Below are 26965 nucleotides of genomic sequence, written 5' to 3' on the forward strand. Positions count from 1 at the left end.
AGCTCCTAGACTGATATATCTGTGATCCAGGTACACCAATCATTATATCAATTAACTCTCAACATCAGCACAGGTTCAAATCAGTGAAAGACACATTTAGGGCAGATGTGAGGAAGCCCTTCTTTACAGCAAGGGTGATGGATACATGGAATGGACTTCAGGAAGAACAATGGAAGCATTTATTTAAAATAAAAAACAAGTGGAAGCTGCGAGGGCAGGTTTATTTAGTCAATGAGCCAAGAATGTTCCAACAGCCTTGTAGGTTCACATCAGTCTTGTGATTGGCCTCCTAATTCATTTTGGCTTCACCACAGCTGGACAGAGAGGAGTAGAAAATGGACATGCCCTTACATGGAGAGTTGAAACTCTTCAACGTCAGAATGAAGCACAAGATCCAGCTGGTGTTGAGGATACCGCCATGCACACATTCTCAGTACAGCAAGGTGAGCCTGTGTGGGCAACTTGCCAGCTCTGCGCAAATGACACAATCCCAGGGTCAGTCCAGCCACCCAAGTGACCAGCATAAGTGGGTGGTGAAGTAACGAGTACGATCGCGAGTCACTCACATGGAATGGTCAGAAGATGCTCAGTTACGGAGTCCGTGGTGGTAAATGTTCATAACACTGGACCTGGTTTCACTTCTTGGAAAGAAATTTCATTTTATTCCCTGTTAATGAGAAAAGCGCAATTACTGAAATATGCAGGGGCCTTCTGTGATGGGAAGATTAATCTCTTGGGGCACTCCAGTTACACACACTATCTACTGTGTTCTGCTATACTTGGCTTGCTCAGCTTCTCCCCGAGTATAACTGGGCAGAAATGTGTACTTTAAAACATTTATATCCAACAATACCTGTGTTTATCGCATCTTTTAAAATATTTCCAGGTTTTTGACATTGGGCTTATTGGCACCTGCAGAGGGTCTCAATACCTGCTTTGGACATGAAACCAGGGATGCTTCTTTTGGAGCAGGTACCAGTACGGATGGTGATGTACTCTGGTTCTGGATCCTGACATTTGAAGCAGGTACCAGTACGGACGATGATGTACTCTGGTTCTGGATCCTGACATTTGAAGCAGGTACCAGTACGGACGGTGATGTACTCTGGTTCTGAATCCTGCCATTTGAAGCAGGTACCAGTACGGACGGTGATGTACTCTGGTTCTGGATCCTGACATTTGGATCCTGCGCCTTGGTGAAGGAGGACTGAGCCTTCATGAAGAAGGAATGGGCAATTTGTGCCAGCCAATTCATAACTCAATGATCACATCCTCTGGGTGGCACAGTGACGCAGTGGTTAGCACAGCTGCTTCACAGCACCAGGGACCCAGGTTCAATTCCAGCCTTTGATGACTGTCTGTGTGGAATTTACACTTTCTCCCCGTCCCTGCTTGGGTTTCCTCCCACAGTCCAAAGGTGCGCTGGTTAAGTGGATTGGCCATGATAAAATTGCCTCCTGGTGTGTCCAGGGGTGTACAGGTTAGGTGGGGTTACAGGAATAGGGTGGGGAGTGGACCTAGGTAGGGCATTTACTCAGAGGGTCAGTGCTGGCTGGATTGGCCAAATGGTCTCTTTCTACATTGTAGTGGTTCGATAAATTAAAAAATGATCACATCCTCCTCTGTACCAACTCCCTTGTAGCAGGTACAGTGAATGAGTTTGGAGATCCTCCTCAGGCTCGATGGTGTCTGTGAATGAGGGTGGGGAGAAGTGGAGGCTTCCCTCAGATGGGATACAGTGTGAATTAGGGAGAAGTGGGAGGAGGAGACCTGGGGGGTGGGGGCAGGAGGGCTAGTGGGCCAGGAAGACGTCTTTCTGGATTTAGTGAGAATGGAAATTGGTGGGGTGAGAGGGCATGGAGAGTGGCGTAATGAGTGGAGTAACATTGGAATCAATGCTGGGGCCTCAACATGTCACAATTTATACAAATGCCTTCTTTGCAGAAATCAAATGCAAGGTTGTGAAATTTGCTGATGACAGGAAGATAAAGAAAAAAGTACATTGGGAAGAGGACATAAGGAGGCCACAATAAGACACAAAGGTTAAGTGAGTGAGCAAAGATCTGGCAAGTGGACGGTAATGTTGGCAAATGCAAAATTTGGCAGGAAGAATAAAAAAGAAGCTTATTGTCTAAATGGTGAGAGATTGCAGAGCTGGTGCAGAGGAATCTGGGTGCCCTAGTGCGTGAATGACAAAATGTTGGTATACAGGTACAGTAAATAATTAGGAAATTGAATAGAATGTGATCGTTGTTTTTTTTAGAATTTACAGTACAGGAGGCCGCCATTCGGCCCATCGAGTCTGCACCAGCTCCTGGAAAGAGCACCCTACCCAAGGTCAACACCTCCACCCTATCCCCATAACCCAGTAACCCCACCCAACACTAAGGGCAATTTTTAGCATGGCCAATCCACCTAACCTGCACATCCTTGGAGTGTGGGAGGAAACCGGAGCACCCGGAGGAAACCCACGCACACACGGGGAGAACGTGCAGACTCCACACAGTGAACCAAGCCAGGAATCGAACCTGGGACCCTGGAGCTGTGAAGCAATTGTGCTAACCACCGTGCTACCATGGGGGCAGCACGGTAGCATTGTGGATAGCACAATCGCTTCACAGCTCCAGGGTCCCAGTTCGATTCCGGCTTGGGTCACTGTGTGTGCGGAGTCTGCACATCCTCCCCGTGTGTGCGTGGGTTTCCTCCGGGTGCTCCAGTTTCCTCCCACGGTCCAAGGAAGTGCAGGTTAGGTGGATTGGCCATGATAAATTGCCCTTAGTGTCCAAAATTGCCCTTAGTGTTGGGTGGGGTTACTGGGTTATGGGGATAGGGTGGAGTTGTTGACCTTGGGTAGGGTGCTCTTTCCAAGAGCCGGTGCAGACTCGATGGGCTGAATGGCCTCCTTCTGCACTGTAAATTCTATGAAATTCTATGCTACCCGTTTATTGCGAGGGGAATGGATTCCAAAAATAAGGAGGTTACGCTTCAGTTGTACAGGGCATTGGTGAGGCCACATCTTGAATACCGTCTGCAGTATTGGGTTCCTTATTTCAGGAAAGATGGAAATGCGCTGTAAGCAGTTCAGAGAAGGTTTACCAGATAAATATCTGGAATGGGTGGGTTGCCTTATGAGGAAAGGTTATATAGGCTAGGCTTGTATCTGCTCAAGTTCAGAAGAGTAAGAGGCAACTTGATTGAAACATGCAAGATCCTGAGGTGACAGGGTGGATGTGGAGAGGATGTTCCCTCTTGGAGAATCTATACCTCGGACTCACCGTTTAAAAATAAGTGGTGGTCCATTTAAGACCGAGATGATGCGAAATGTTCTCTCAGAGATGTGAATCTCTGGAACTCTCTTCCTCAAAAGGCAGTGGAAGCAGAGTTTTTGAATATTTTTATGGCAATGATGGCCAGATTCTCGATTTTCAAGAGGGTGGAAGGCTACCGGAGATAGGAAGGAATGTGAAGTCGAGGTTACAATTAGATCAGCCTTGACCTTATCGAATGGTAGGGCAGGCTCGAGGGCTGAACGGCCTAATCCTGCTCCTAATTCCTATGTTTTTACATTAGAGAGGTTTTCCCAGAGGCTGCTTACAAGGTGAGGGAGGGTGGGGGAGCGTGGAGAGGGGAGCGTGGAGGAGGGGAGCGTTGGAGGGGGGAGCGTGGAGGGGGGGGCTGTTGCGAAGGGGGGGGACGTTGGAGGGGGTAGAGCGTGGATGGGGGGAGCGTTGGAGGGGGGAGCGTGGAGGGGGGAGCGCGGAGGGGGGAGCGCGGAGAGGGGCGAGCGGAGAGGGAGCGCGGAGAGTGGCGCGCGCGGAGGGAGAGCGGAAGCGTGGAGAGGGGGAGCGCGGAGGGGGGAGCGCGGAGGGGGGAGCGCGGAGAGGGGAGCGGGGAGAGGGGAGCGGGGAGAGGGGAGCGCGGAGGGGGGAGCGTGGAGGGGGTGAGCGTGGCGAGGGGAGCAGGTGGAGAGGGGAGCGCGGAAGAGGGGAAGCGTGGAGGGGGAGAGCGTGGAGGGGCGGGAGCGTGTGAGGGGGGAGCGCGGGGGGGGAGCGCGGAGGAGGGGAGCGTGGAGGGGGTGGAGCGCGGAGAGGGGAGCGCGGAGAGGGGAGCGCGGAGGGGGAGCGCGGAGGGGGGAGCGGAGAGGGGAGCGCGGAGAGGGGAGCGCGGAGAGGGGAGCGCGGAGAGGGGAGAGCGCGGAGAGGGGAGCGTGGAGAGGGGAGCGGGGAGAGGGGAGCGCGGAGAGGGGAGCGCGGAGCGTGGAGAGGGGAGCGCGGAGAGGGGAGCGCGGAGAGGGGAGCGCGGAGAGGGGAGCGCGGAGAGGGGAGCGCGGAGAGGGGAGCGCGGAGAGGGGAGCGCGGAGAGGGAGCGTGGAGAGGGGAGCGTGGAGAGGGGAGCGCGGAGAGGGGAGCGCGGAGAGGGGAGCGCGGAGAGGGGAAGCGCGGAGAGGGGAGCGCGGAGAGGGGAGCGTGGAGAGGGGAGCGCGGAGAGGGGAGCGTGGAGAGGGGAGCGTGGAGAGGGGAGCGCGGAGAGGGGAGCGCGGAGAGGGGAGAGGGGAGAGGGGAGCGCGGAGAGGGGAGCGCGGAGAGGGGAGCGTGGAGAGGGGAGCGTGGAGAGGGGAGCGTGGAGAGGGGAGAGGGGAGCGTGGAGAGGGGAGAGGGGAGCGTGGAGAGGGGATCCTGTCCTCAGTTAGGGTACAGATTGAGAACCTAGAGGACTCTCTGTTCAATACTCACCCAGGCCTTTAAGGAACCTGTTGACTCCACTTGGTCCAGTTTCAGGAATAGTCTCCAGATATTCCCCTGCTCGCACCTCAAAGAGACCTGCGTCAATAACACCCAGATATCATTACTGATAAATGTGCTGGTATAACCTAATTTCACAGGATGGGCTTGCAGGGGAGGAGGGGGTGGTAGCTGACTATAGACAGTGCCAGAGGAACAGGTTGACAGCTGGATCGGCGTCTGCAGCCTATTATTACAGGCCCATTCTTTCTTTCTTCAAACCCGATCTTCACTTCTCACAATTATATGAAAAGGAGTGCAACTTCATTGTGCTAATTACCAAATCGCCTATAGCTGCAACCAGTATACTCTGCACCCCTACCCCTTAGTCCACAGCGGACATCCATCCTTCCGCCATCCTCCTTATCCTCTAGGGTTGGGAGTACATCCTGCCTGTTGGGGCAGAAAGGCGCAGAATACTAATCCTGTCCATTTTCCTTTGCGTCCCTTACCCTGCTGACTGTAATGCCTCCTCTTATCTCTATACCTCAGGTGTCAGAGAGTCTAACTCCCACACCTGCTCACCCACTCAGCCAGAGTGACTTTACATATTGATATTTCTTAGGAGTATGGACAGTCTCGAAGTGCACAAACTCCTATGTCCTCTGGACCCAACAGCCGCCATTTATTCCGCTACAATAGAGTCAGAAGAAAACATGGATGCCCCAGCCATGGGAGTTACTGGCATGGCTACCAAGACCAGCGATCCCTGAATTTAACCCATACTGACCTTTGACTCCACTTTTCCTGAGCTCCCTGTCCTGCACGAAGCCAGCAAACATTTGGGTCTCCATGAAAAGCTCCAGGAACTGCCGAACATTCTTGGAGGTGTGGGATTTGCGGAAGGCATCTCTCTGAAAGAACCGCTCGCCCTTCTCATTGACTGACATGTGGAGGGAGTAGTGGCCGGCAATCTCCACGAAGAATCTGACGCATGCTTCCGAAATGAGGGTGCTGAGAGAGCTCAAACCTGAGGAACAAGACGGAAGAACATTCAAGGTGGTGAGCATTTTCTTTTTAATTACAGCTAAAAGGTGATCCAATCTCTGGATAAGTTTCAATTGCTGAAGACGACTTGGGGGGGTGGAATTTTTCACATTCCTTTTATTGGCTCTGGATTTTGTGCTTCTGTCAGGAGATCACATGACTCCAGGGAGGAAGTAGGTGTGAGGGAGCAGCAAACGGTGAGGGAGCAGCAAATGTCCAATTGTGATGTTTGGGGCAGTATGTCCAAGGGGGAAGCTTGATGGATGTGCTGGTCTTTTCCAGCCTTTCATTCATGTTTGAATAAACCAAGCGACAACACAACCTATCCCTACCTGTCCCCCCCCCCCCCAGCAACCCATGCCAGGTCCCCGCCTGTTTGTAGCCAACCAGAAACTGGAACTAGTTGATGAGCACCAGCAGTGATCCGTGGATAAACACACCTTGTGCTGACTCAGGCAGGATCAGGTGGCCCCAAGTCTGATACTTTAGCAGGCAAAGTACTAGAGAGTTATTTGTGTACAAGGTGGTTCAGGGTGGTAGGAAGGTGAGGTTGGTGGAGGGAGGGAGGGAGGTTGGTGGAGGGAGGGAGGGAGGTTGGTGGAGGGAGGGAGGGAGGTTGGTGGAGGGAGGGAGGGAGGTTGGTGGAGGGAGGGAGGGAGGTTGGTGGAGGGAGGGAGGGAGGTTGGTGGAGGGAGGGAGGGAGGTTGGTGGAGGGAGGGAGGGAGGTTGGTGGAGGGAGGGAGGGAGGGTTGGTGGAGGGAGGGAGGGAGGGAGGTTGGTGGAGGAGGAGGGAGGTTGGTGGAGGGAGGGAGGGAGGTTGGGGGAGGGAGGGAGGGAGGTTGGTGGAGGGAGGGAGGGAGGTTGGTGGAGGGAGGGAGGGAGGTTGGTGGAGGGAGGGAGGGACGGTTGGTGGAGGGAGGGAGGGAGGGTGGTGGAGGGAGGGAGGGAGGTTGGTGGAGGAGGGAGGAGGTTGGTGGAGGGAGGGAGGGAGGTTGGTGGAGGGAGGGAGGGAGGTTGGTGGAGGGAGGGAGGAGGTTGGTGGAGGGAGGGAGGGAGGGAGGTTGGTGAGGGAGGGAGGGAGGTTGGTGGAGGGAGGGAGGGAGGTTGTGGAGGGAGGGAGGGAGGTTGGTGGAGGGAGGGAGGGAGGGGGTTGGGGAGGGAGGGAGGGAGGTTGGTGGAGGGAGGGAGGGAGGTTGGTGGAGGGAGGAGAGGGAGGTTGGTGGAGGGAGGGAGGGAGGTTGGGGAGGGAGGGAGGGGAGGTTGGTGGAGGGAGGGAGGGAGGTTGGTGGAGGGAGGGAGGGAGGTTGGTGGAGGGAGGGAGGGAGGTTGGTGGAGGGAGGGAGGGAGGTTGGTGGAGGGAGGGAGGGAGGTTGGTGGAGGGAGGGAGGGGAGGTTGGTGGAGGGAGGGAGGGAGGGTGGTGGAGGGAGGGAGGGAGGTGGGTGGAGGGAGGGAGGGAGGTGGTGGAGGGAGGGAGGGAGGTTGGTGGAGGGAGAGGGAGGGAGGTTGGTGGAGGGGAGGGAGGGAGGTTGGTGGAGGGGGAGGGAGGGAGGTTGGTGGAGGAGGGAGGGAGGGAGGTTGGTGGAGGGAGGAGGGAGGGAGGTTGGTGGAGGGAGGGAGGGGAGGGAGGTGGTGGAGGGAGGGAGGGAGGTTGGTGGAGGGAGGGGAGGGCGGTTGGTGGAGGGAGGGAGGGAGGTTGGTGGAGGGAGGGAGGGAGGTGGTGGAGGGAGGGAGGGAGGTTGGTGGAGGGAGGGAGGGAGGGTGGTGGAGGGAGGGAGGAGGTGTGGAGGGAGGGAGGGAGGTGTGGAGGGAGGGAGGGAGGAGGTGTGGAGGGAGGGAGGAGGTGTGGAGGGAGGGAGGGAGGGAGGTGTGGAGGGAGGGAGGAGGTGTGGAGGGAGGGAGGAGGAGGTGTGGAGGGAGGGAGGGAGGTTGGTGGAGGGAGGGAGGGAGGTTGGTGGAGGGAGGGAGGGAGGTTGGTGGAGGGAGGGAGGGAGGAGGTTGGTGGAGGGAGGGAGGGAGGTTGTGGAGGGAGGGAGGGAGGTTGGTGGAGGGAGGGAGGGAGGTTGGTGGAGGGAGGGAGGGAGGTTGGTGGAGGGGAGGGAGGGAGGTTGGTGGAGGGAGGGAGGGAGGTTGGTGGAGGGAGGGAGGGAGGTTGGTGGAGGGAGGGAGGGAGGTTGGTGGAGGGAGGGAGGGAGGTTGGTGGAGGGAGGGAGGGAGGGAGGTTGGTGGAGGGAGGGAGGGAGGGAGGTTGGTGGAGGGAGGGGGAGGGAGGTTGGTGGAGGGAGGGAGGGAGGGAGGTTGGTGGAGGGAGGGAGGGAGGTTGGTGGAGGGAGGGAGGGAGGGAGGTGGAGGGAGGGAGGGAGGTGGGGAGGGAGGGGAGGGGTTGGTGGAGGGAGGGAGGAGGTTGGTGGAGGGAGGGAGGGAGGTTGGTGGAGGGAGGGAGGGAGGTTGGTGGAGGGAGGGAGGGAGGTTGGTGGAGGGAGGGAGGGAGGTTGGTGGAGGGAGGGAGGGAGGTTGGTGGAGGGAGGGAGGGAGGTGGTGGAGGGAGGGAGGGAGGTTGGTGGAGGGAGGGAGGGAGGGAGGTTGGTGGAGGGAGGGAGGGAGGGAGGTTGGTGGAGGGAGGGAGGGAGGGAGGTTGGTGGAGGGAGGGAGGGAGGTTGGTGGAGGGAGGGAGGGAGGTTGGTGGAGGGAGGGAGGGAGGGAGGTTGGTGGAGGGAGGGAGGGAGGGAGGGTTGGTGGAGGGAGGGAGGGAGGGTTGGTGGAGGGAGGGAGGGAGGGAGGGAGGGTTGGTGGAGGGAGGGAGGTTGGTGGAGGGAGGGAGATTGGTGGAGGGAGGGAGGGAGATTGGTGGAGGGAGGGAGGGAGGGTTGGTGGAGGGAGGGAGGGAGGGTTGGTGCAGGGAGGGAGGTTGAGGGAGGGAGGTTGAGGGAGGGAGGGTTGAGGGAGGGAGGGAGGGAGGGAGGTTGAGGGAGGGAGGTTGAGGGAGGGAGGTTGATGGAGGGAGGGAGGTTGGTGGAAGGAGGGAGGTTGGTGGAAGGAGGGAGGGAGGTTAGTGGAGGGAGTGTGGACTGTGGGAGGAAACCGGAGCATGCGGAGGAAACCCACAGAGACACGGGGAGAACGTGTAAACTCCACAGTCACCCGAGGCCGAAATGGAACCCGGGTCCCTGGCATTGAGGCAGCAGTGCTAACCACTGTGCCACCACCCCTTTTCTTGAGATTCGGTTCCCAATTGTTGATCCGTTCCACCCTCTCCCTAATGCACTGATCCACATTGCGGTTTGCCAAGCTCCTATTTTCCCTCCAATCACAGTCATTGCCAGATCTGAAGCTTCCTTTTACTCACCAGCTCCACTGTCAACTTCCTCTTGCACAGTAAGCATTTCATTCCTCAGCTCAAGGATCTGCTCCAGCGCAGCTCGCAGTTTGTGTGGTAGAATGGAATCCTCGTCATCCATCTGTGGAGGGGGGAGGAGAGGGGGGGAAATGGGAGATTCTCCGATGAAAACAATACATGCAGACTTTCAGACAGCGAGTTGCAGTGACTTGCCTGTGCCACCAGAGTGTGCCACATACTCCACATTTCAGAAGCAAGGCCTATGGCCTTCACATGGGAACAGACTAATGGGAAGTATGTCAGGAATGACTAATTTAGAAACTGTACATAATATCCACACCAAACCAAACAGTCACTACTTTCACTGACATGTTTTACTAAACATACATGAAAGCAACAAACTGCTTTGAAATAAATTATTGCACAGGTATGTAACCATGACAGGGGTGAGACAGGGTGATCACCGCCCTGCTTAGGTCAACAGTCCCCCTTGAAATAGACAGGAAGCGCAAAAAACAATAAATGTCCAGAGAGCCTTTCACAGAGGGACACACGAAAATTTAGGGCTGGAACAGATTCTGAGATTCAGCTGAATAAACACCTCTTAATGGCCCAATCCCTCAAGTACCTGCTGACTTCCTCTCACTTTTGCACCCCTTCTGCTCCCTTTGATGGCCCCTTCCGCAAATGTCCCAAACTGAACATTATCTCACTCAAGCTTGGCCCATATCCTTAAGCCTGCAATTTGGAACCTCTCAGAGTTCAACATATTGCTGCCTCTCAGTCTTCTCTCCCCCTGACTGGCTGAAATACTTCAATCCAAGTATCAGTCCAATCATACAATAAGATCTAGGAGCTGGAGTAGGTTATTCGGCCCATCAAATCTATTCTGCCCTGAAATAAGATCATGGCTGATCAGGTTGTGGCTTTAACTGCTTGCCTACACTCCGTGGGATCATAAATTAGATAGGGTTACAGGGATAGGATGGTGGAGTGGGCCTTGTTAGGGTGCTGTTTAAGAGGATCTATGCAGACTCATAGGGCCGAATGGCCTCCTCCTGCACTGCAGGAATTCTATGATTGCCAACCAGGCAAATGGAGCAGGGTTCACTCTTGGCTGCTGCCCAGGTAAGGATGAGCAGACACTGCTGATACCTGGCATCATGGATCCTCCTTTCTCCCTACTCCTCGGCAACCTGCCAGTCGGTGCTGCTGAGACAGCTCCTCACGGCAGTGAAGATGCTGGTTCCCTCCCAGGGTCTCCACTCCAGAAGGGGGCCCCTGGCTCAGCAAGATCCAACTGTAAACCACCATGTTCCTGACGTGTCTGGCAGCGATAAGGGCAATTACAGTTCTGTCATCAGTAACCTCTCTGCTCATTCCTTCAGCAGATGCCGAAAGACAAGTACAAACTACCTTCTACTCATTATCTTTCCCCTTTCTGCTACACTTGGACAAGTTCACTGACTGGTTACACATGGCCCCGATCAATCCCTATCAGGGGGCCAGGAACACAGTCAGGCCTCGTTCGACATTTGTCTATCCATGTTACCAAATACTGAAGTTAATTAGTCGGATAGTCCACTTCTAGACTTCACGGTCAGCGAATCCATGCTGAGTGGACGCAAAAAAGGTGGCTCACCACCAACGAAGGAGTAGCAAGAGGGGTGATGGGGGGGGGAGAAACAGGGGTGGGGGGAGAGAAAGGACAACAATAGGGGCGTGGAGAAACAGACCTGAAGGAAAGCAAAAGGGATGGGTGGGGGTGGCTATAACAGAATGCACATGGCAGGAAGGAAAACTAAGGCAGCACAGCAAGCAGCCACTTTGGAGGCTCCCTGAACAAAAGGGAAACCCCGGAGTGCAGGGGCACATCTACAAGGTAAATATGGTTGATCCCATAAGGTGGGGGGGGGGGGGCGGGCGGGCGGGGGGGAAACAGAAAGCCCCCTCATCAGAATAGTCACCTGGAATGTCAGGGGACTTAACGGCCTAGTGAAAATATCCTGGGTCTTCGACCACCTGAAAAGTATGAGGGCCGACATAGTCTTCATACTCTTCCTCCAGGAGACCCACCTGAGGGAGAAGGAACCGACCACAGGCTGGGTGGGACAGATGTACCATTTATGCTACGGGACGAGAGCTAGGGGTGTAGCCATACTGCTCAGTAAGGGGACGGCTACCGACCCCAGCGGGACGGCTACCGACCCCAGCGGGACGGCTACCGACCCCAGCGGGACGGCTACCGACCCCAGCGGGACGGCTACCGACCCCAGCGGGACGGCTACCGACCCCAGCGGGACGGCTACCGACCCCAGCGGGACGGCTACCGACCCCAGCGGGACGGCTACCGACCCCAGCGGGACGGCTACCGACCCCAGCGGGACGGCTACCGACCCCAGCGGGACGGCTACCGACCCCAGCGGGACGGCTACCGACCCCAGCGGGACGGCTACCGACCCCAGCGGGATGGTACGTCATGGTCAGCAGTGCTCTGAAAATGGAGCAGTGGTCCTGGGTTATGCTCCCAACTGAGACGACACTAAATTCATAAAGACGGCCATGGCGGAAATCTCCAACATAAACATGCACCATCTATGACATAAAAACACACCCACTCATCATGGTGGTTGTGGTGGGGGGGGGGGGGGGGGGGGGGGGAAGAGGTGCTTTATCTGTGTAAAGGACTCACGAACGGACAGATCAAACTCCAAAATTGGGGTGGGGGGGGGAACAAAATCTAACATGGCGAAAATACTCGGCAAGTTCATCGAGATTCACGCATCCAGGGGAGAAGGAGTTCTCCATCTTCTCCAGTACACAAAGTATATACCCGGATTGACTCTGTTGTAGTGGGGAAATTGGTGCTTCCAGGATTAGTAAGAGCGGAATACTCCGCAATTGCAATCTCCAACCACACTCCACACTACATAGCTATGAAGTTGGAGACAGCCCGGGCCTAATGCCCCCCATAGAAGTTGGACACGGCCCTCCTGGCCAATAAAGCCTTTTGTGAAACAATATCACAGACCATTGACAGGTACATTAACAATAACCAGAATGGGGACGTCTCACCCTCCACGCTCTGGGAGGCACTGAAGGCTGGGATCACAGGAGTGATCATTGTTTACAAAGCGCGCAGAGATAGAGAATGGAGGGCGGCTGATTGGCTCCATGCTGGAGGTGGACCGGCGATACTCTGTGGCCCTGACCCTAGAGCTTCTGTTGATTGGTACTGATGGTGACCTGCTCTCCACAAGGAAAGCAATGCACCAACTCCGCCAGACATGGGGGAACCTTCTACAAACACTGAGACAGAGCCAGCTGCCTGCTGGCTCAGCAGCTAAGAAAGCAGGCAGCCACGAGGAAAACAGCACAGGTTAGTGACAACAGCAGCAGGCTGGTAGCCAAACCGGAAACGGTCACCCCCCCCCCACCCCGAGGAGGACCGAGGATGGTGCAGTTCTTCGACGGGTTGGACATTTAGACATGCCAGGCGCGGGGTAAAGATAAGAGACGGGGCCTGGAAACACCATTAGGCCTGGGGGATGTCACGGAGAGCATAATCTCCATACAGGTGGGGAAGGCGTTAGGGCCAGATGGATCTCCGGTGGACTTCTACAAAGCATTTGCGCCAGCTCAGACCCTACACCTGCAGATGTTCACAGTTTCGCTGGTGAGGGGCACTCTGCCACCAGCACTGGCGCAAGCCTCAATATCGCTGATACCCAAAAAAGACAAAGACTCGATTGAGTGCAGTTCCTACAGACCCATCTGGCTGCTCAACGTAGATGCGAACATTTTAGCAAAAATCCTGGCTAGGTAGCTGGAGGGCTGAATGCCAGAGGTAGTTGCGGAAGACCAGATGACCTTTGTCAGGGGCAGGCAGCTAACATTGAACATCAGGTGCTTGCTGAAAGTGATAATGATCCCATCCAGGGAGAGAACACCAGAAATGATCATCTCCCCGGAGGTAGAAAAGGCCCTAGTCAGCATTGAGTGGAAATACCTCAGAGGCACTGGAGCGGTTTGGGCTTGGCTCAGGGTTCACCGTCTGGATGAAACCTTTGTACAACACTCCCATGGCGAGCGTGCGGACTAACACCACCAGCTCTACTACTTCCAGCTGCACAGGGGAACAAGGCAGCGATGCCTGCTGACCCCGCTGCTGTTCGCCCTGGTATTCGAGCCACTGGCAATCGCCCTCAGAGCGGCGATAGGCTGGAAAGTTATCCTGTGAGGAGGCAGAGAGCATAGAGTCTCACACTACGCAGATAGGCTGCTTCTCTCTGTCTCAACCCCCTGGGCCAGCATGGAAGGGATCATGAAGCTCTTGAAGAAGTTTGGAGCCTTCTCAGGCTACAAATTCAACCTGAGCAAAAGTGAAAGCTTCATAGTGAATCTGTAAGGGAGAGGCACAGGTGTGGAGGGATTACTGTTCAAACAAGTCCAAAACAAATTCCACTACCTGTGGATCCAGATTGCCCACGGATCCACAAATGGAACCTGATGAGTCTGGAGGAGGAAATTAAAAATGACACACTCTCACCCTCGCTGCAGCGAAGGTACAGACAATCAAGATGAACGTGCTGCCCAGGTTCCTTCTCCTGTTCAGGTCTCTATTGATCTACATCCCCACGGTCTTCTTTAACATGGTAGATAAACTAATCAAGTGTTTGTGTATGGGCGGGGAGGGAGGAAAATCGAAAGAATTCAAGGATCCAAAAAAAGGGTCATACAAAGGAAAAGATGCACGAGTGCCTGGCTCTTCCAAACCTACAAGCTACCACTGGGCGGCCACAGCAGAAAGAGGGGCTGAGTGAAGGAACCCGGAAGCAAAATGGGTGAAGATGGAGGAGAGTTCCTGGAGAGGGCAATCCCTCCGCGCTCTAGACACAACAGCACTCCCATCCCCTCCAACCAAACAGTCCAGTAGCGGGCACCACACTCTGAATATGGTACCAGTTGAGGCAATACTTCAGCCTGACCGAAATGTCCACCATGGCCTCCAACTATAAGCAACTATGGATGCCACCTTTAAAAGGTGCAGACAGGACGAGGTGACATGTACACGGACGAGACTAGCGATTTTGGTGGAACTCATGGAGAGGTTCCAACTAACCACAGGGAACGAATTAAGATACATACAGATAAAAAACTTCCGTGATAGGGAAACGACGAGGTTCCCATAGATGCCGAGACACTGGTAGAGGAACTATTGAGCATAGCTGACTTGGGGAAAGGGAATAGTGGGGACCTGCACAGACGACTGTTGGAGGAGGCACGCTCCCCCCGGATGGGATGAGTGTAAAACGGGAAGAGGAACGAGGCACAGAAGGGGGGGGGGGGGGGGGGGAAAGACGACAACTCTAGATCCAAGCACAACAGGGCTTCACGTGCAGAGGGCTGAGCTAAAGGTGGTGCACAAAGCGCACCTGACCAGAACCCAAATGAGCACGTTCTTCTGGAGGTGGAGGACAAATGTGAACGGTGCCAGAGAGGCCTGGCCATCCACACCCACATGGTTTTGGGCCTGCCCCAGACTTTGCGGGCTCTGGACTACCTTTGTTGAGGCAATGTTGAAGGTTACGGGGATGAAGGTAGAGCCAGGCCCAAAAGTCATGGTGGTCTTCTTTGTGAAAGAAACCATGCAGTAATAGACATTATGTTGCCCAAAATTAAGTTGCAAATGGCATTGGCATGGACGGTGCATGCAAATAACTCTTTGAAAATGTTGAGGGGGTACATAGAAACATAGAAAAGAACAGGAGGCCATTCAGCCTTGAGCCTGCACCGCCATTCATTATCATGGCTGATTATCCAAGTCAATAGCCTAATCCTGTCATCCCCCCATATCCTTTGATCCCCATCACCCCAAGTGCTATATCTAACTGCTTCTTGAAAGCATACAATGTTTTGGCCTCAATCATTTCCTGTGGAAACGAATTCCACAAGCCAACCCTCTCTGGGTGAAAACATTTCTCCTCATCTCTGTCCTAAACGAACCACCCCGTATCCTCAGACTGTGACCCCTTTTTCTGGACACTCCCATCATTGGGAACATTCTTCCTGTATTTACCCAGTCTAGTCCTGTTAGAATTTTATAGGTTTCTATTCTGAACTCCAGAACGTACAGTACATACCAGTAGGTGTACAGGAGGAATCCAAAGTTGCCTTCCGTGCTAACAGATGCCATTCCCCCTCCCACTCTAGAAGGGACGGACATTAATTCTACTTTTTCTGATCACCTGAATGCCTTGCATGTAGACAGACAAGCTTTCATTAAAGTTGAGGTTTTGGATAGAATTTGGCAAGCCCTACGGCACCACACAATGTAATTGAGGATACAATTTCGGCAAGGGAATGTAGTATATTATAAAAGGGAAAGCCAAAATGAGTGGAAAAGGCTGGCAAGGTAATAGGGTGTAATGGGAAATTAGTAAAGGTACAACATAGGAATCATTTGTTTGGTTACATTCTTTGCTGTTGGTTGATACTGACTATACAGTCACAGATCCTGAACAGCACAGAGAAGGTGAGGCTGCACTTTACTTTCACAGACACTGGGTAGTCATGAGGGGCAGACGATGGGAGACAGTAATATTTAGGCACAGGATGACGTTATTTGTTCAAAAAGACAACTACCTAAAGTGGGCACAAAGGTAACACAGATGCCAGAAGGAAGTAGAAGAGAGGCTACTGTAACTGGGAGAGTGGGAAAAACCGCTGAAAATTACAAAAATTGGTTAAATGTGCAGAAGGACGGACAAGAGGCAGGATCTATTGATTGGGAAACTATGTAACGAAGTGGAAACCCAAAAAACGGAATTTTAGATCTGACACTGAACCCAAAAGTGGCCGTGACCCCAGAAATAAATTGCGAACAAGATTCTGCTCCTATGGGAGAAAGATGACACAGTAGTCCGGAAAGGGACAGGGATTTAAGCAAAGGTTGTAGTTTAACGGGAATGAGGCTGAGAGAGCAAGCTTACAATCTCAATCTCCACAGAAGTAGAAGTCCTCATGTCCGAGTCATTTTAGTAGCTGCTAATAAACTGGAAAATAAGCTAATAAAAGAAGCCAGAGTTAGAAAGTTGGAAGGAATTTGGAGTATACACTGACACGAGACAGCTAGCTTTTTCGCACTGGTGGATCTGTACAGAAAAGGTACTCCCAGATGGCAGGTATAAGGCCAAAGCAAGATTTGTAGCCCAAGGCTTTGAAGATAGATTAGGGGATCAGGATGTCTGGACAGACTCATCTCCTGTAGGGAAAGTGAGTTTGAAGATTGTTTTGGCTATTTTGGCATCGTACTCCTGGGAATGCAAACCTATTGCCATAAAAGCTGTTTTTACTGGGGAGAAGTTTTTTTGAAACCACTCAAAGAAGCTAGTGACTTAGAAAGAAAACTATTTTTTTAAATAAAATTTAGGGTATCCAATTCTTTTTTTTTCAAATTAAGAGGAAATTTAGCATGGCCAATTCACCTACCATGCATACCTTTTCGGGTTGTGGGGTGAGACCCACGCAGACACGGAGAATGTGCAAATTCTACATGGACAATGACCGGGGGTCAAGGATCGAATCCGGGTCCTTGGCGCCTTGAGACAGCAGTGCCAACCACTGTGCCACCCGACTTAGAAGGAAAACTATGAATACTAAACAAGTGTGCTTACGGATCGAATGATGTGTCAAGGGTATGCGAGGTCCGCCATGTTGAAAATAGGTTGCGTTCAGTTAAAGCCGGGCCCCGCAATGTTCTACTGGTACCATAAGGAGAAACTAGCTGGAATTTTAATCATATATGGGGTGGCACAGTGGTTAGCACTGATGCCTCAACACCAGGGACCCGGGTTCAATTCCAGCTTGACCCCAAAAGACCATACTGGACTGATTCTTCCACCGTAGCTCCTGGTTGTGAGTAAGGGAGGGAATCCAGGATTCTGACCCAGTGATGATAAGGTATACAAGATCTAGATACAGCTCAGTTCTTACACATGGAAGCTACACTGCACTCACCTGCCGCAAGAATCTGTCGGCGCACAGATCGACCACCAGCACCTGGGATATAGACAAATAATAGTTAGCCAGTGAGTTCTACTCTTTCAGGGATATCCACTTTCTGCTCGCACATAGCAAACTCAATCCATGGAACCCCTGGACTGCACATTAAACATTAATAACTGGGGTCATCTTTCAGACTCTGCAACAATCGAGAGTGAATTTAAAGAACTTATATTTGTATAGTACCTTCCACCATCTTAGATCATCCCAAAGCTCTTTACAATCAATAAAGTACTTTTGAAATGTAGTCACTGTATTGTAATGTAGGCCACACTGCAGTAAGGTCCCACAAACAGCAATGTGACAACGTGACCAGATCACTGCTTTTTGTGATTGTTGGTTTAGGGAAAAATATTGTTGGCTAGGAATAACTCACCGATTCTTCAATGTAATGTTGTGGGATTTTTCAGATCCATCGGAGGTGGTCGCCAGGCCTCAGTTTAACATAGTGGAAAGGCATCTCTGACAGTGCAGCATTCCCTCAGTACTGCACTGGAATGTCAGCCTAGGTTTTGCTCTCAAGTCACTGGAGTGGGGCTTGTGCCCCCAACTTTCTGACTGACAGCAAGCGAGTACAGAGCTCTCTCCGACAAAGATGGAAAGGAGGGATTTACTGAGATCTCGGCATCAAGGTGACGAGTTGCTGCGAGAGACTGAGGGAAAGCCAATTCTGGAATCCAGTCAATCCCAACCCAAACGCACAGCTGGATGTTAGGCCCCCAGCAGCACACAGCGATTGTGTTCAGGTAACCAAGACCATGTAATCACCAATCATCGGACATAGACAGGAACTTTTCATCATGCCTGATGATCAATAAAAAGAAAATATCCCTCCACTGCCTTTATTAAGGAACTCACGGACTGACCACATAAACCTCCCGCCTTCGGAGATACCCTCACAGACTGACCGCACAACCCCTCTTTGGACGGTGTGTATGACAATTTTGTTGACACTTTATTATTGAACCTCTGAGTAAAATTAGACTTAACGTTTCCCTTTGGTGATTGGCGCTTTACATTTCCAGGCCTTAACCTCACGATCATTTGCAAAGGTCTCACCTCTTCAATGGGCAGGTCATTCAATAGAGCAACCGAGTTTGAATGAATTCCGATAAGGAAAGGAGTGGGAGAACAAACGATATCGATCATAACAGCCGGAAGCACGGGGATGTAGGTGTGCTGCCAGGTGAATGGGTACAGCATGGCCACAGCTGCATGCCCACATTTAGAGAGGGTGCTGGAACACAAGAGAAAGACAGAGTAAAGCCACCCATCATTGAACAGGGGCATGATTACAATACATTTGACGAGATTCAGCGAGACTCAAAGGCAAGGTGGGGAAAATGAAACAGAAAGGGGGTTACAGAAGCACATGCTCATTACACGACCATTAAGATATATAGACATTCCCCTGGCATGTGGGTTAGATAGGCATGCAGATCACAAAGATACAAACAATCAGGAGCTTTATTGGAAAGGTGTTTTCTCACAGGCTGCTAGAATAGACTGACTGTTAGCCCAGCCACCCAAACTGTCAATGGCATCATCAATATGCCACTTGACCAGGCTCTTAAAACGTGACCTTGTCCCAAATTGGAACAAACATGAATACACAACATTTTCCACCCCCTTCACATCAGAGGTTCCTGCGATGAAATACAATATACGTTATCAAAATTTACAATATGGGACTTCTGGTGGCAGCATGTAGCTGGAATTGGCATGTTGGGTACTTCCTGCTCGAGGCTCAGTTCTTCAGAATTTAATGCCCGGTCCCAGGGACAGTTTTAAGACGAGCAAGTGCAGGAAGACATGAGGAAGGAGGGGGGAATGTCAAAAAACAAGAAATCCGTCGGGAAGAAGGGGGCAAGCAAAGGTTCGACATCAAGCGAATGGGTCAACTCGGCAGAACGAAAGATGGCGGAGTTTGAAACGCTGGGTGGGGCCGCACCCTTCACAGTAGAGAAATCCGAGGTGATGACCAGGGAATTTGAGAAGACTTTTTCCAAACTGTCATGTGAGAGTATTTTCAGAAATGGGTGTTTATAAATGGGTGTGTATATAAATATCTGTAGTGAGAGTACCTTTAAGAAATGGGTGTTTACTACTGCAGCGATGTCAGAGTGGGCAGACTGGACTGTCAGCTTTTTACTTTTGTTTTAGGCTGTTTGCTGCAGGGTGTGTTTTAGTTTTGTTTTCAGAGCTGGATAGCTGCAGTCACAGCCAGAAGGGGTATTTCTCTCTCTGTAATCTAAAAACTGTAAATCGATCCTTTAGTGATTTAACACTAATAACTGCTCTCAGTAGTGACTTTAACCTATTGCTTCTGTTAAAATACTTTTTTTTTTAAAGTCTTATGGATGTTAAAAGGAAAGCTTAAAAGATTACTTAGTGTTATATTCTTTGGGTGTTGCATTTGAATTAATGGTTGCTAAGATGTTCAGTGTGTTTTAAAAAGGTTAACTTGAGTTCATAAAATAAACATTGTTTTGCTTCAAAAAATACATTTCCATTTCTGCTGTACCACACCTGTAGAGTGGGCCGTGTGCTCCCCATACCACAATCTATTAAATGTTGTGGGTCAGGTGAACTCCATGATACACTTTGGGGTTCTCTGAACCCTGGCCCATACAAATTGGGGGCTCGAGGGGGATAAAAGTCTATCTATTGGATTGGCTTTGTGAACTTAAAGACAGCGAGGGGTGAGCATATTGTGGTTGATTTTCAGGTGTGGTATTATAGTTCAAGTAGGGACCGTGTTGTGGACAATGGCTCTTTCAGAGGCTCAGAAGTTTTTGGGGGTGGAGACGGTCACATACAGTACCTTACGGACAGAGACTAAAAGCAGACCGTTAGAGTTGGCAAAAACATTGCAGTTAAAAGTACCTGACACAATGTGAAAAGATGAGGTAATTATGGCGGCGGCTAAGCAGTTAAAGTTGCCCGAGATACAGTTTGACTCTTTGGAAATGGCCAAATTCAGTCACAAATTAAACAAATGGAACACGAGAAAGAATCTATTGAAAGAGAGGAAGGGGGGGGGTGCTGGGACTCGATTTGATTGATTGACTGGGGGCCAATTAATTGGACCAAAAGGCCGTACTCTGCCCGGTAACGGGTGGTGATTGGATCCTGTCCCAGTGGAATGATTTTCAGAGTCCCAAAGACTTTCATTTTGACTCCTTCAAATGCAGGAACAAGTACTCTCTCTCACTCCTTCGTGTTTTCTTCAGAAAGGCTGAGTGCTGTATTCCTGGAGCTGCAGAGAACCTGAATTAATGAATCTACAGAAAAACCATTACAGGCTGCAAACAAAAAAAGATTAATCCCTCTCTCTCTCTAAAAAGGTTGAGAGTGCTGTATTCCTGAAACTACAGGGACCTGAATGAATCTACAGTAAAAACCGCGAACTGAAAACGAAGTCTGAAGAGGACTGAGGTGCTAGAAACACCTATTTGAAACTAATTTTTTTTCACCCCTTCCACTCATTTGTCTGTCTTACATGTGTGTTTGTGTGTGTATTTTGTATAGAGGGTGGGGAGCAAGTTACAGCAAATTAGAAATCAGATGATAGTTAACCAGTTGTATTTGATGTATATTTCATCACAGTTCTTGTTAAACAAAAAAGTAACTATACAGTATTTACATTTACAATCCTGGTGTCTGTAATTATTAGGCAGCCAAGGGCCAAAGACTTGGGGCTGGAATCTCTCACCACACCCGTCTCAAGAACGTTATGGGCGAGCTGTGTACAATGGAGAACCCCATTGACCTCGGGTGGGATTCTTCAGTTGCCGGACAAATGCAGCCTGAGGATCCTGCCCTTAGGGTAGTTTTTCAAAGAAAATTATTGATTAATTCACTTGTGTTGTGACTCTGGGCCAAGTGAAGCTGGAATTGACCGCATACTAGCCCAGGGTGTCGTAAGAGTAGTGTTGATTTCACCGCCTTACCTGAGCTTGTCTGCAATGAAAATCACTCTCCGTTCCAGCAGCAAAGAGGCAAACACATGGATCACATGTCGGACATTGAGACAGCCAAAGAGACATTCAAAGTCAACGTGTTCCAGTCTTGAATCTGTGGGCCTACAGAGTTCAATCACCTGAGGGAGAGTGGCTTTGTGTCAGTGTGTGCCAATATAACAGCAATTAGCAATGACAAGCAGTAGCTCACATCCATGGTAAATGCCAATGTTACAACATTAATCCTTGCGCAGAAATCTATGGCCCTTCCAATTCACATCTGGCTACCTGTTAGGAGGAGTTCGGACTCTTTGCTCCCACTTCTCCACCAAAGGCAACCATATATCAGGATTGAGTGAAGAAATGTTTTTTGGTATAGACATATTTGCCTGTTCCGAGTTGTACCTGTCTGTCCTAGTCCCATAGCTGGGATTTGCCTCAAATTAGAAAGTCAGGATTAACATTTTCTATTCTAACATGGATCTATACAAGATTTTCTCAAAAGCCTCCTTCCAAGTCCTAAGTTGTTCAGCATTCTTCGTTACTCAGTTCTCAAGATCCTGAGCAGCAGCCATGCAACCCTTCCTCAGTGCAGCTCCCAGGATTCCGCTCTTCACTTGTACCTCGGTCACTAGTTGTGAACACAGGGCCCGAGGTGTAACAGAGACCTACACAGCTCAAGCACAATGCCTCATCTAACGCTCCAAGGAAAGAAAGAAAGACTTGCATTTTTATAGTGTCTCTTACATCCTCTGGACATCCCAAAGTTCTTCAGTCAATTAATTACTTCAGAACTGCGGTGACTGTTGCAATGAAGGGAAACATGGCAGCCATTTTGTGCACACCAAACTCCCACAAACAACAATGTGATAGTACCAAGATAATCTCATTTGGTGATGTTGATGGAACGGATAAATAGCACGCAGGGCAGTGAGAACTCTTTCTTTTGCTTTGAAATAGTGCCATGGAACTTCATTTTTATTTTAAATATTTTTATTGGCATTTTCCAATTTTAACAGTTTGACAATTAAAGCACATATTTCTTATATACCTTTCTGTTGGCCCACCCCCTCCTCCGTTGGTAGTCGGGCTCCCTCCTGGCACCACCTTTCATCCTGGGTGTCGCATTGTCATACTCCTTTCCTTCCTTATGCAATTCCTGCTGTTGTCCTTGTGGCTTTGCTGGAGTGCGAGGCTCTCTGCCCACTGTCCCCTTTACTCTTTTTCCATGACTCTCCCCAATACTTCCCTGGGTTCTTTGCTCGTTCCCCCCTCCCCCCTCCCCCCCAAAACTTGTTCCCCTCTGTTCTGTGTGTTCTTGTCTGCCCACATCAGTCCCCACCTCCTCCCTTCCTTCCTAGTCACTATTGACTTCAAACAGATCTTGGAACAGGCTGATGAATGGCCCCCTGGCCCCCACGCATTGTGGAAGCCCCCGTCCGACCCTCAGATGGTGAGCTTTATCTTCTCCAGGTGAATAAATTCAGATAGGTCTGCCAACCAGTCTGCAGCTATCGGTGGTGTTGCTGATCGCCAGTCGAGCAGGATTCTCCAGTGTGCGATTAAGGAAACAAAAGCCAGGGCATCAGTCCTCATCCCCATATGTAGTTCTGGCTGGTCCGAAACCCCGAGGACGGGAACTCTCGGGCACGACTCCACCCTCAACTCCAAAACCTTGGACATTACCTCGAAGAAGGCAGTCCAGAACCTGAGACATGTGGGCATGGTTGGCCGGGCCCCCTTGGCACCATTCACGTTTGTCCTCCACCTCTGGGAAGCTGGGCAGCACGGTAGCATTGTGGAAGCACAATCGTTTCACAGCTCCAGGGTCCCAGGTTCGATTCCGGCTTGGGTCACTGTCTGTGCGGAGTCTGCACATCCTCCCCGTGTGCGCGTGGGTTTCCTCCCACAGTCCAAAGATGTGCAGGTTAGGTGGATTGGCCATGATAAATTGCCCTTAGTGTCCAAAATTGCCCTTAGTGTTGGGTGGGGTTACTGGGTTATGGGGATAGGGTGGAGGTGTTGACCTTGGGTAGGGTGCTCGTTCCAAGAGCCGGTACAGACTCGACGGGCCGAATGGCCTCCTTCTGCACTGTAAATTCTATGATCTATGAACCTGCTAACTTGGGTTCTGGTTAGGTGCATCACTTTAAACTGCATGAGGCTTAGCCTTGCACAGGAGGTGGAGGAGTTGGCCCTACTTAGTGCTTCATTCCAGAGTCCCCACCCCACTTCCATTCCGGGTTCGTCCTCCCATTTCTGCTGAGCTCCATCCAGTGTAGTTCTTGCCCTTTCTAGAAGTCGTCCGTAAATGTCCCCACAGCACCCCTTTTCCCTATTGTCCGTGCCCAGTAAAGCGTCTCTCGGGGCCCGAGGGTACCTCAACATTTCCTTGCGGAGAAAGTTTTTTGATTTGTAGGTGCCGGAGCTCCTGACCTTTCAGTAGCTCCAGTTCTTCCATTAATTTGTCTAGGTTTATGCATCTGTCCCTTACGTAAAAGTCCCTGACCACTAACGTCCCCCGTCCTGTCTCCACTTCTTAAAGGTGGTGTCTAGCAGGGCTAGTGGGAATTTGTGGTTACTGCAGATGGGGGCCTCGGAGGACATCTCGGTTAAACCAAAATGTTGTCTCATTTGGTTCCATGTCCTTAATGTGGCTACCACTCCTCCAGCTTCACCCATTCCGTATTCGGTTCTCGTATCCATCCTCTCACCTCTTGGCTTTGGCTGCCCAGTGGTAGTATTGCAGGTTCGGAAGGGCTGAACGCCATGATCTTTTTGTCTATCCCTGGGAAAATGGCCTTGGGAATGAAGATCAGTAGGGATCTGAACGGGAAGAGGTACCTTCACAACACGGTCATCTTGTTAATCAGCAGCCTCCCGGCCAGGGAAAGCATAACTGCATCCTACCTCTGTAGATCCTGTTTAACTTCCTCTGTCAGACTGTTCAGGTTCCATTGTGAATCCGTGTCCAGTCATGGGCTATCTGGATGCCCAGGTAGATGAATTTGCTTTGGCTTAGTTTGAATGGTAGTCCCTCCAGCTCTGCCCCTCCCCCGTTCGGGTTCACCTGGAATGCCTTGCTCTTGCCCAGTCTGTAGCCCGAGAAGGCCCCGAACTCTCCCAGGAGCTTGCTGATTACTTTCAAGTCCTTCTGTGGGTCCGAGATGCAAAGGAGCAGGTCATCCTCAAGAGTGAGATTTTGTGCTCGCTGCCTCCGCTTTGGATACCCTTCCAACCTTTCGCGTCTCGCAAAGCCATCGCCAGGGGTTCGATTGCCAGGGTGAACAGGAGCGGGTACAATGGGCATCCCTGCCTTGTGCCTCTGTGCAGCTGGAAATATTCAGAGCTGGCGGTGTTGGTCCGAATGCTCACCTTGGGGGGAGTTTCACTCACAAGGTGAACCCCATCCCCAGCCCAAACTGCTCCAGTACCTCTATGAGGTACTTCCATTCAACTCTGCTGAAGGTCTGTTCTGCATCCAGGGAGACGATCACCTCTGGTGTTCTCTCCCCATTTGGGGGGGGGGGGTCATTATCACATTCAGCAGCCGTCTGATGTTCGCAGATAGCTGTCTACCCTTGACAAAGCCCGTCTGGTCCTCTGCGACCACCTCTAGTACGCAGTTCTCCGGTCTCTTAGCCAGGACTTTCACAAGTGTCTTCGCGTCTACATTGAACAGCAAAATGGGTCTATACGACCTGCATTCCGTCAGGTCTTTGTCTTTTTGGGGTATCCGCGATATTGTGGCCTGGTGTTAGAGGCAGGGTGCCCCTCTCTAACGAATCTGTGAACAATTTCCCGTAGGTGTGGGGCCAGGGTTGGTGTGAACGTTTTGTCCAAGTCCGCCAGGAACCCTTTGGGTCACGTTTACTAGTGCCACTAGTGCCCTGTCCAAGACACCGCTGACCATGATGCTCGGGGCATCGGTCTCCCTCTCTCCTGGGTGGCCAGGGCTCCCTCGCCTCATGGGTCCACCAGCTCGTCCACCTGTTCCTGATGCCTTTTCCTCCACTCCTGCCGTCCCTTCAGCCTCTCGAGCTCCCATTTTCAGACATGCTGGCTTCATTCCTTTTGTTTCTCAATTGAGGGCGTGTTGCTGTTGAATGTTCGGGCTAAATTCACCTCAAAGTGTCTACTTGGTTATGTTCTGGAGGAGAGCCACCTGATGTGCATCTGCTCAGCACATCACTGTTCCATGGAGCTTTTCATATCCACTTGACAGACACGGCCTCAGCTTGCAGCGGTTCATGAAAGCACCATTACCTTCCCAGGAGCAATTAGGGATGGGCAATAAATGTTGGCCTAGTCAGCGATGTCCACATCCTTTAATGAATGAAACAGTAACTAGTGATGATAACTGTGTGGTAATAAGCAACAGTAACTGTAGTATGAGGATGTTACGGAATGTGAGGGCTAATGTGGAACTGGCGAAACAGTAACATCCACCTGATGATGCAGAGACTCACATGGGAGTCGCAAATTGTTGGAGTGAGTCTGTAGAAGTCAGCATGAAGATAGCACCAAGTCAGGACTCTAACTTGTCTATACTGTTACGAATAAACATATATATAGTGTTACGAATAAACATTTATTGTTCAACTGTACAGCCTGTAGACCAGGCTTGTCCAACCTTTTCTCAATTAAAATTTTCCTCGCACTCCAGGGGAGGCCGATAATCAAATTTTGGAAAGATTTTTTTTTTTTTCTTTTTATAAATTTAGATTATCCAACCTGGGACCTCAGCGCCGTGAGGCAGCTGTGCTAACCACTAGGCCACAAATTTTGGAAAGATAAGGTTTGACACAACATTACATATGAACTTTAAAAAAACTGATGTATGAAAAAAAAACAATTGCTGAGCAAAACAAAAACCACTGTAAATTGATAATTAAACCCAGGCCAGAGCACCGGCAGCTCGGGAACACAGCCTGCCCACGGAAAAAGCATGGGGAACAGAGGCCCCATGAGCTCCTGTGTCTCTCTCTCTCCATCTTCGAATACGTGTAGTTGCCGTGGTCACTGCCCCTCCAATCACAGATGTTTCTCCGCCATGTTTGCTGCTAATGAGCCTATCAGCAGCAAACATGGGAGAAAACTAGGCTCCGATTGTAGGATCTGTCTGCTGATGAGATATCCAAATTCACCAAGCCATCTTAACAATCGCTCCTGGGGCCACACGGAGGGGCTTCCAGCCCGCATGCTGGACTAGCCTACTCTAGACCCCTTCATTACACAACATACAACCTTACAACAGTATCCCTTCACAACAACTGACCATAGTAACCACCGATAGTGATAGTAACAGCAGCTGTCACTAGTGGCCAGTAAGAGTGAGCTGATGCACATTGTTGTGAAGAGAGATTGCATGCAGGAATACCTGCTCCAGGTTCAGTTCAGGATAGGAGTGTGCGCACTGAATCCTCAGACGAGAAACTTTTAAGCCGAGGTTTGTGTGTGTTGCTCCTTTCTCTATAAAGTCCCTACTGAAGTGAAAATAATACCATTGATGGGCTTGGGCAGTTTAATCAAGAACAAAGTAATCCAAGAGAATTGCTTGAATTTAACTCCCCAGTAAACAGTGTTATAAGAACATAAGAACTAGGAGCAGGAGTAGGCCATCTGGCCCCTCGAGCCTGCTCCGCCATTCAATTAGAGCATGGCTGATCTTTTGTGGACTCAGCTCCACTTTCCGGCCCGAACACCATAACCCTTAATCCCTTTATTCTTCAAAAAACTATCTATCTTTACCTTAAAAACATGTAATGAAGGAGCCTCAACTGCTTCACTGGGCAAGGAATTCCATAGGTTCACAACCCTTTGAGTGAGGAAGTTC

At 51.1% G+C, this 26965-nt stretch overlaps 1 protein-coding gene across 1 annotated transcript in view; it reads right to left on the bottom strand.

Annotated features, from left to right (window-relative positions):
- Positions 1-94: 94 nt before the first annotated feature.
- The window catches only part of LOC119978167 (DENN domain-containing protein 2C-like), a 62737-nt gene continuing 35866 nt past the window's right edge, over positions 95-26965 (bottom strand). The window contains exons 11-17 of the mRNA XM_038819601.1: positions 21121-21269; positions 18227-18404; positions 17123-17164; positions 9113-9224; positions 5512-5751; positions 4734-4820; positions 95-667 (exon numbers count right to left, since the gene is read on the bottom strand). Of these exons, the coding sequence (XP_038675529.1) occupies positions 636-667; positions 4734-4820; positions 5512-5751; positions 9113-9224; positions 17123-17164; positions 18227-18404; positions 21121-21269 (840 nt within the window). The 3' untranslated portion in view covers positions 95-635. The remainder of the gene's footprint in view (positions 668-4733; positions 4821-5511; positions 5752-9112; positions 9225-17122; positions 17165-18226; positions 18405-21120; positions 21270-26965) is intronic.

Source organism: Scyliorhinus canicula, chromosome 15 (assembly GCF_902713615.1).
Source record: "Scyliorhinus canicula chromosome 15, sScyCan1.1, whole genome shotgun sequence".
NCBI lineage: Eukaryota > Metazoa > Chordata > Chondrichthyes > Carcharhiniformes > Scyliorhinidae > Scyliorhinus > Scyliorhinus canicula.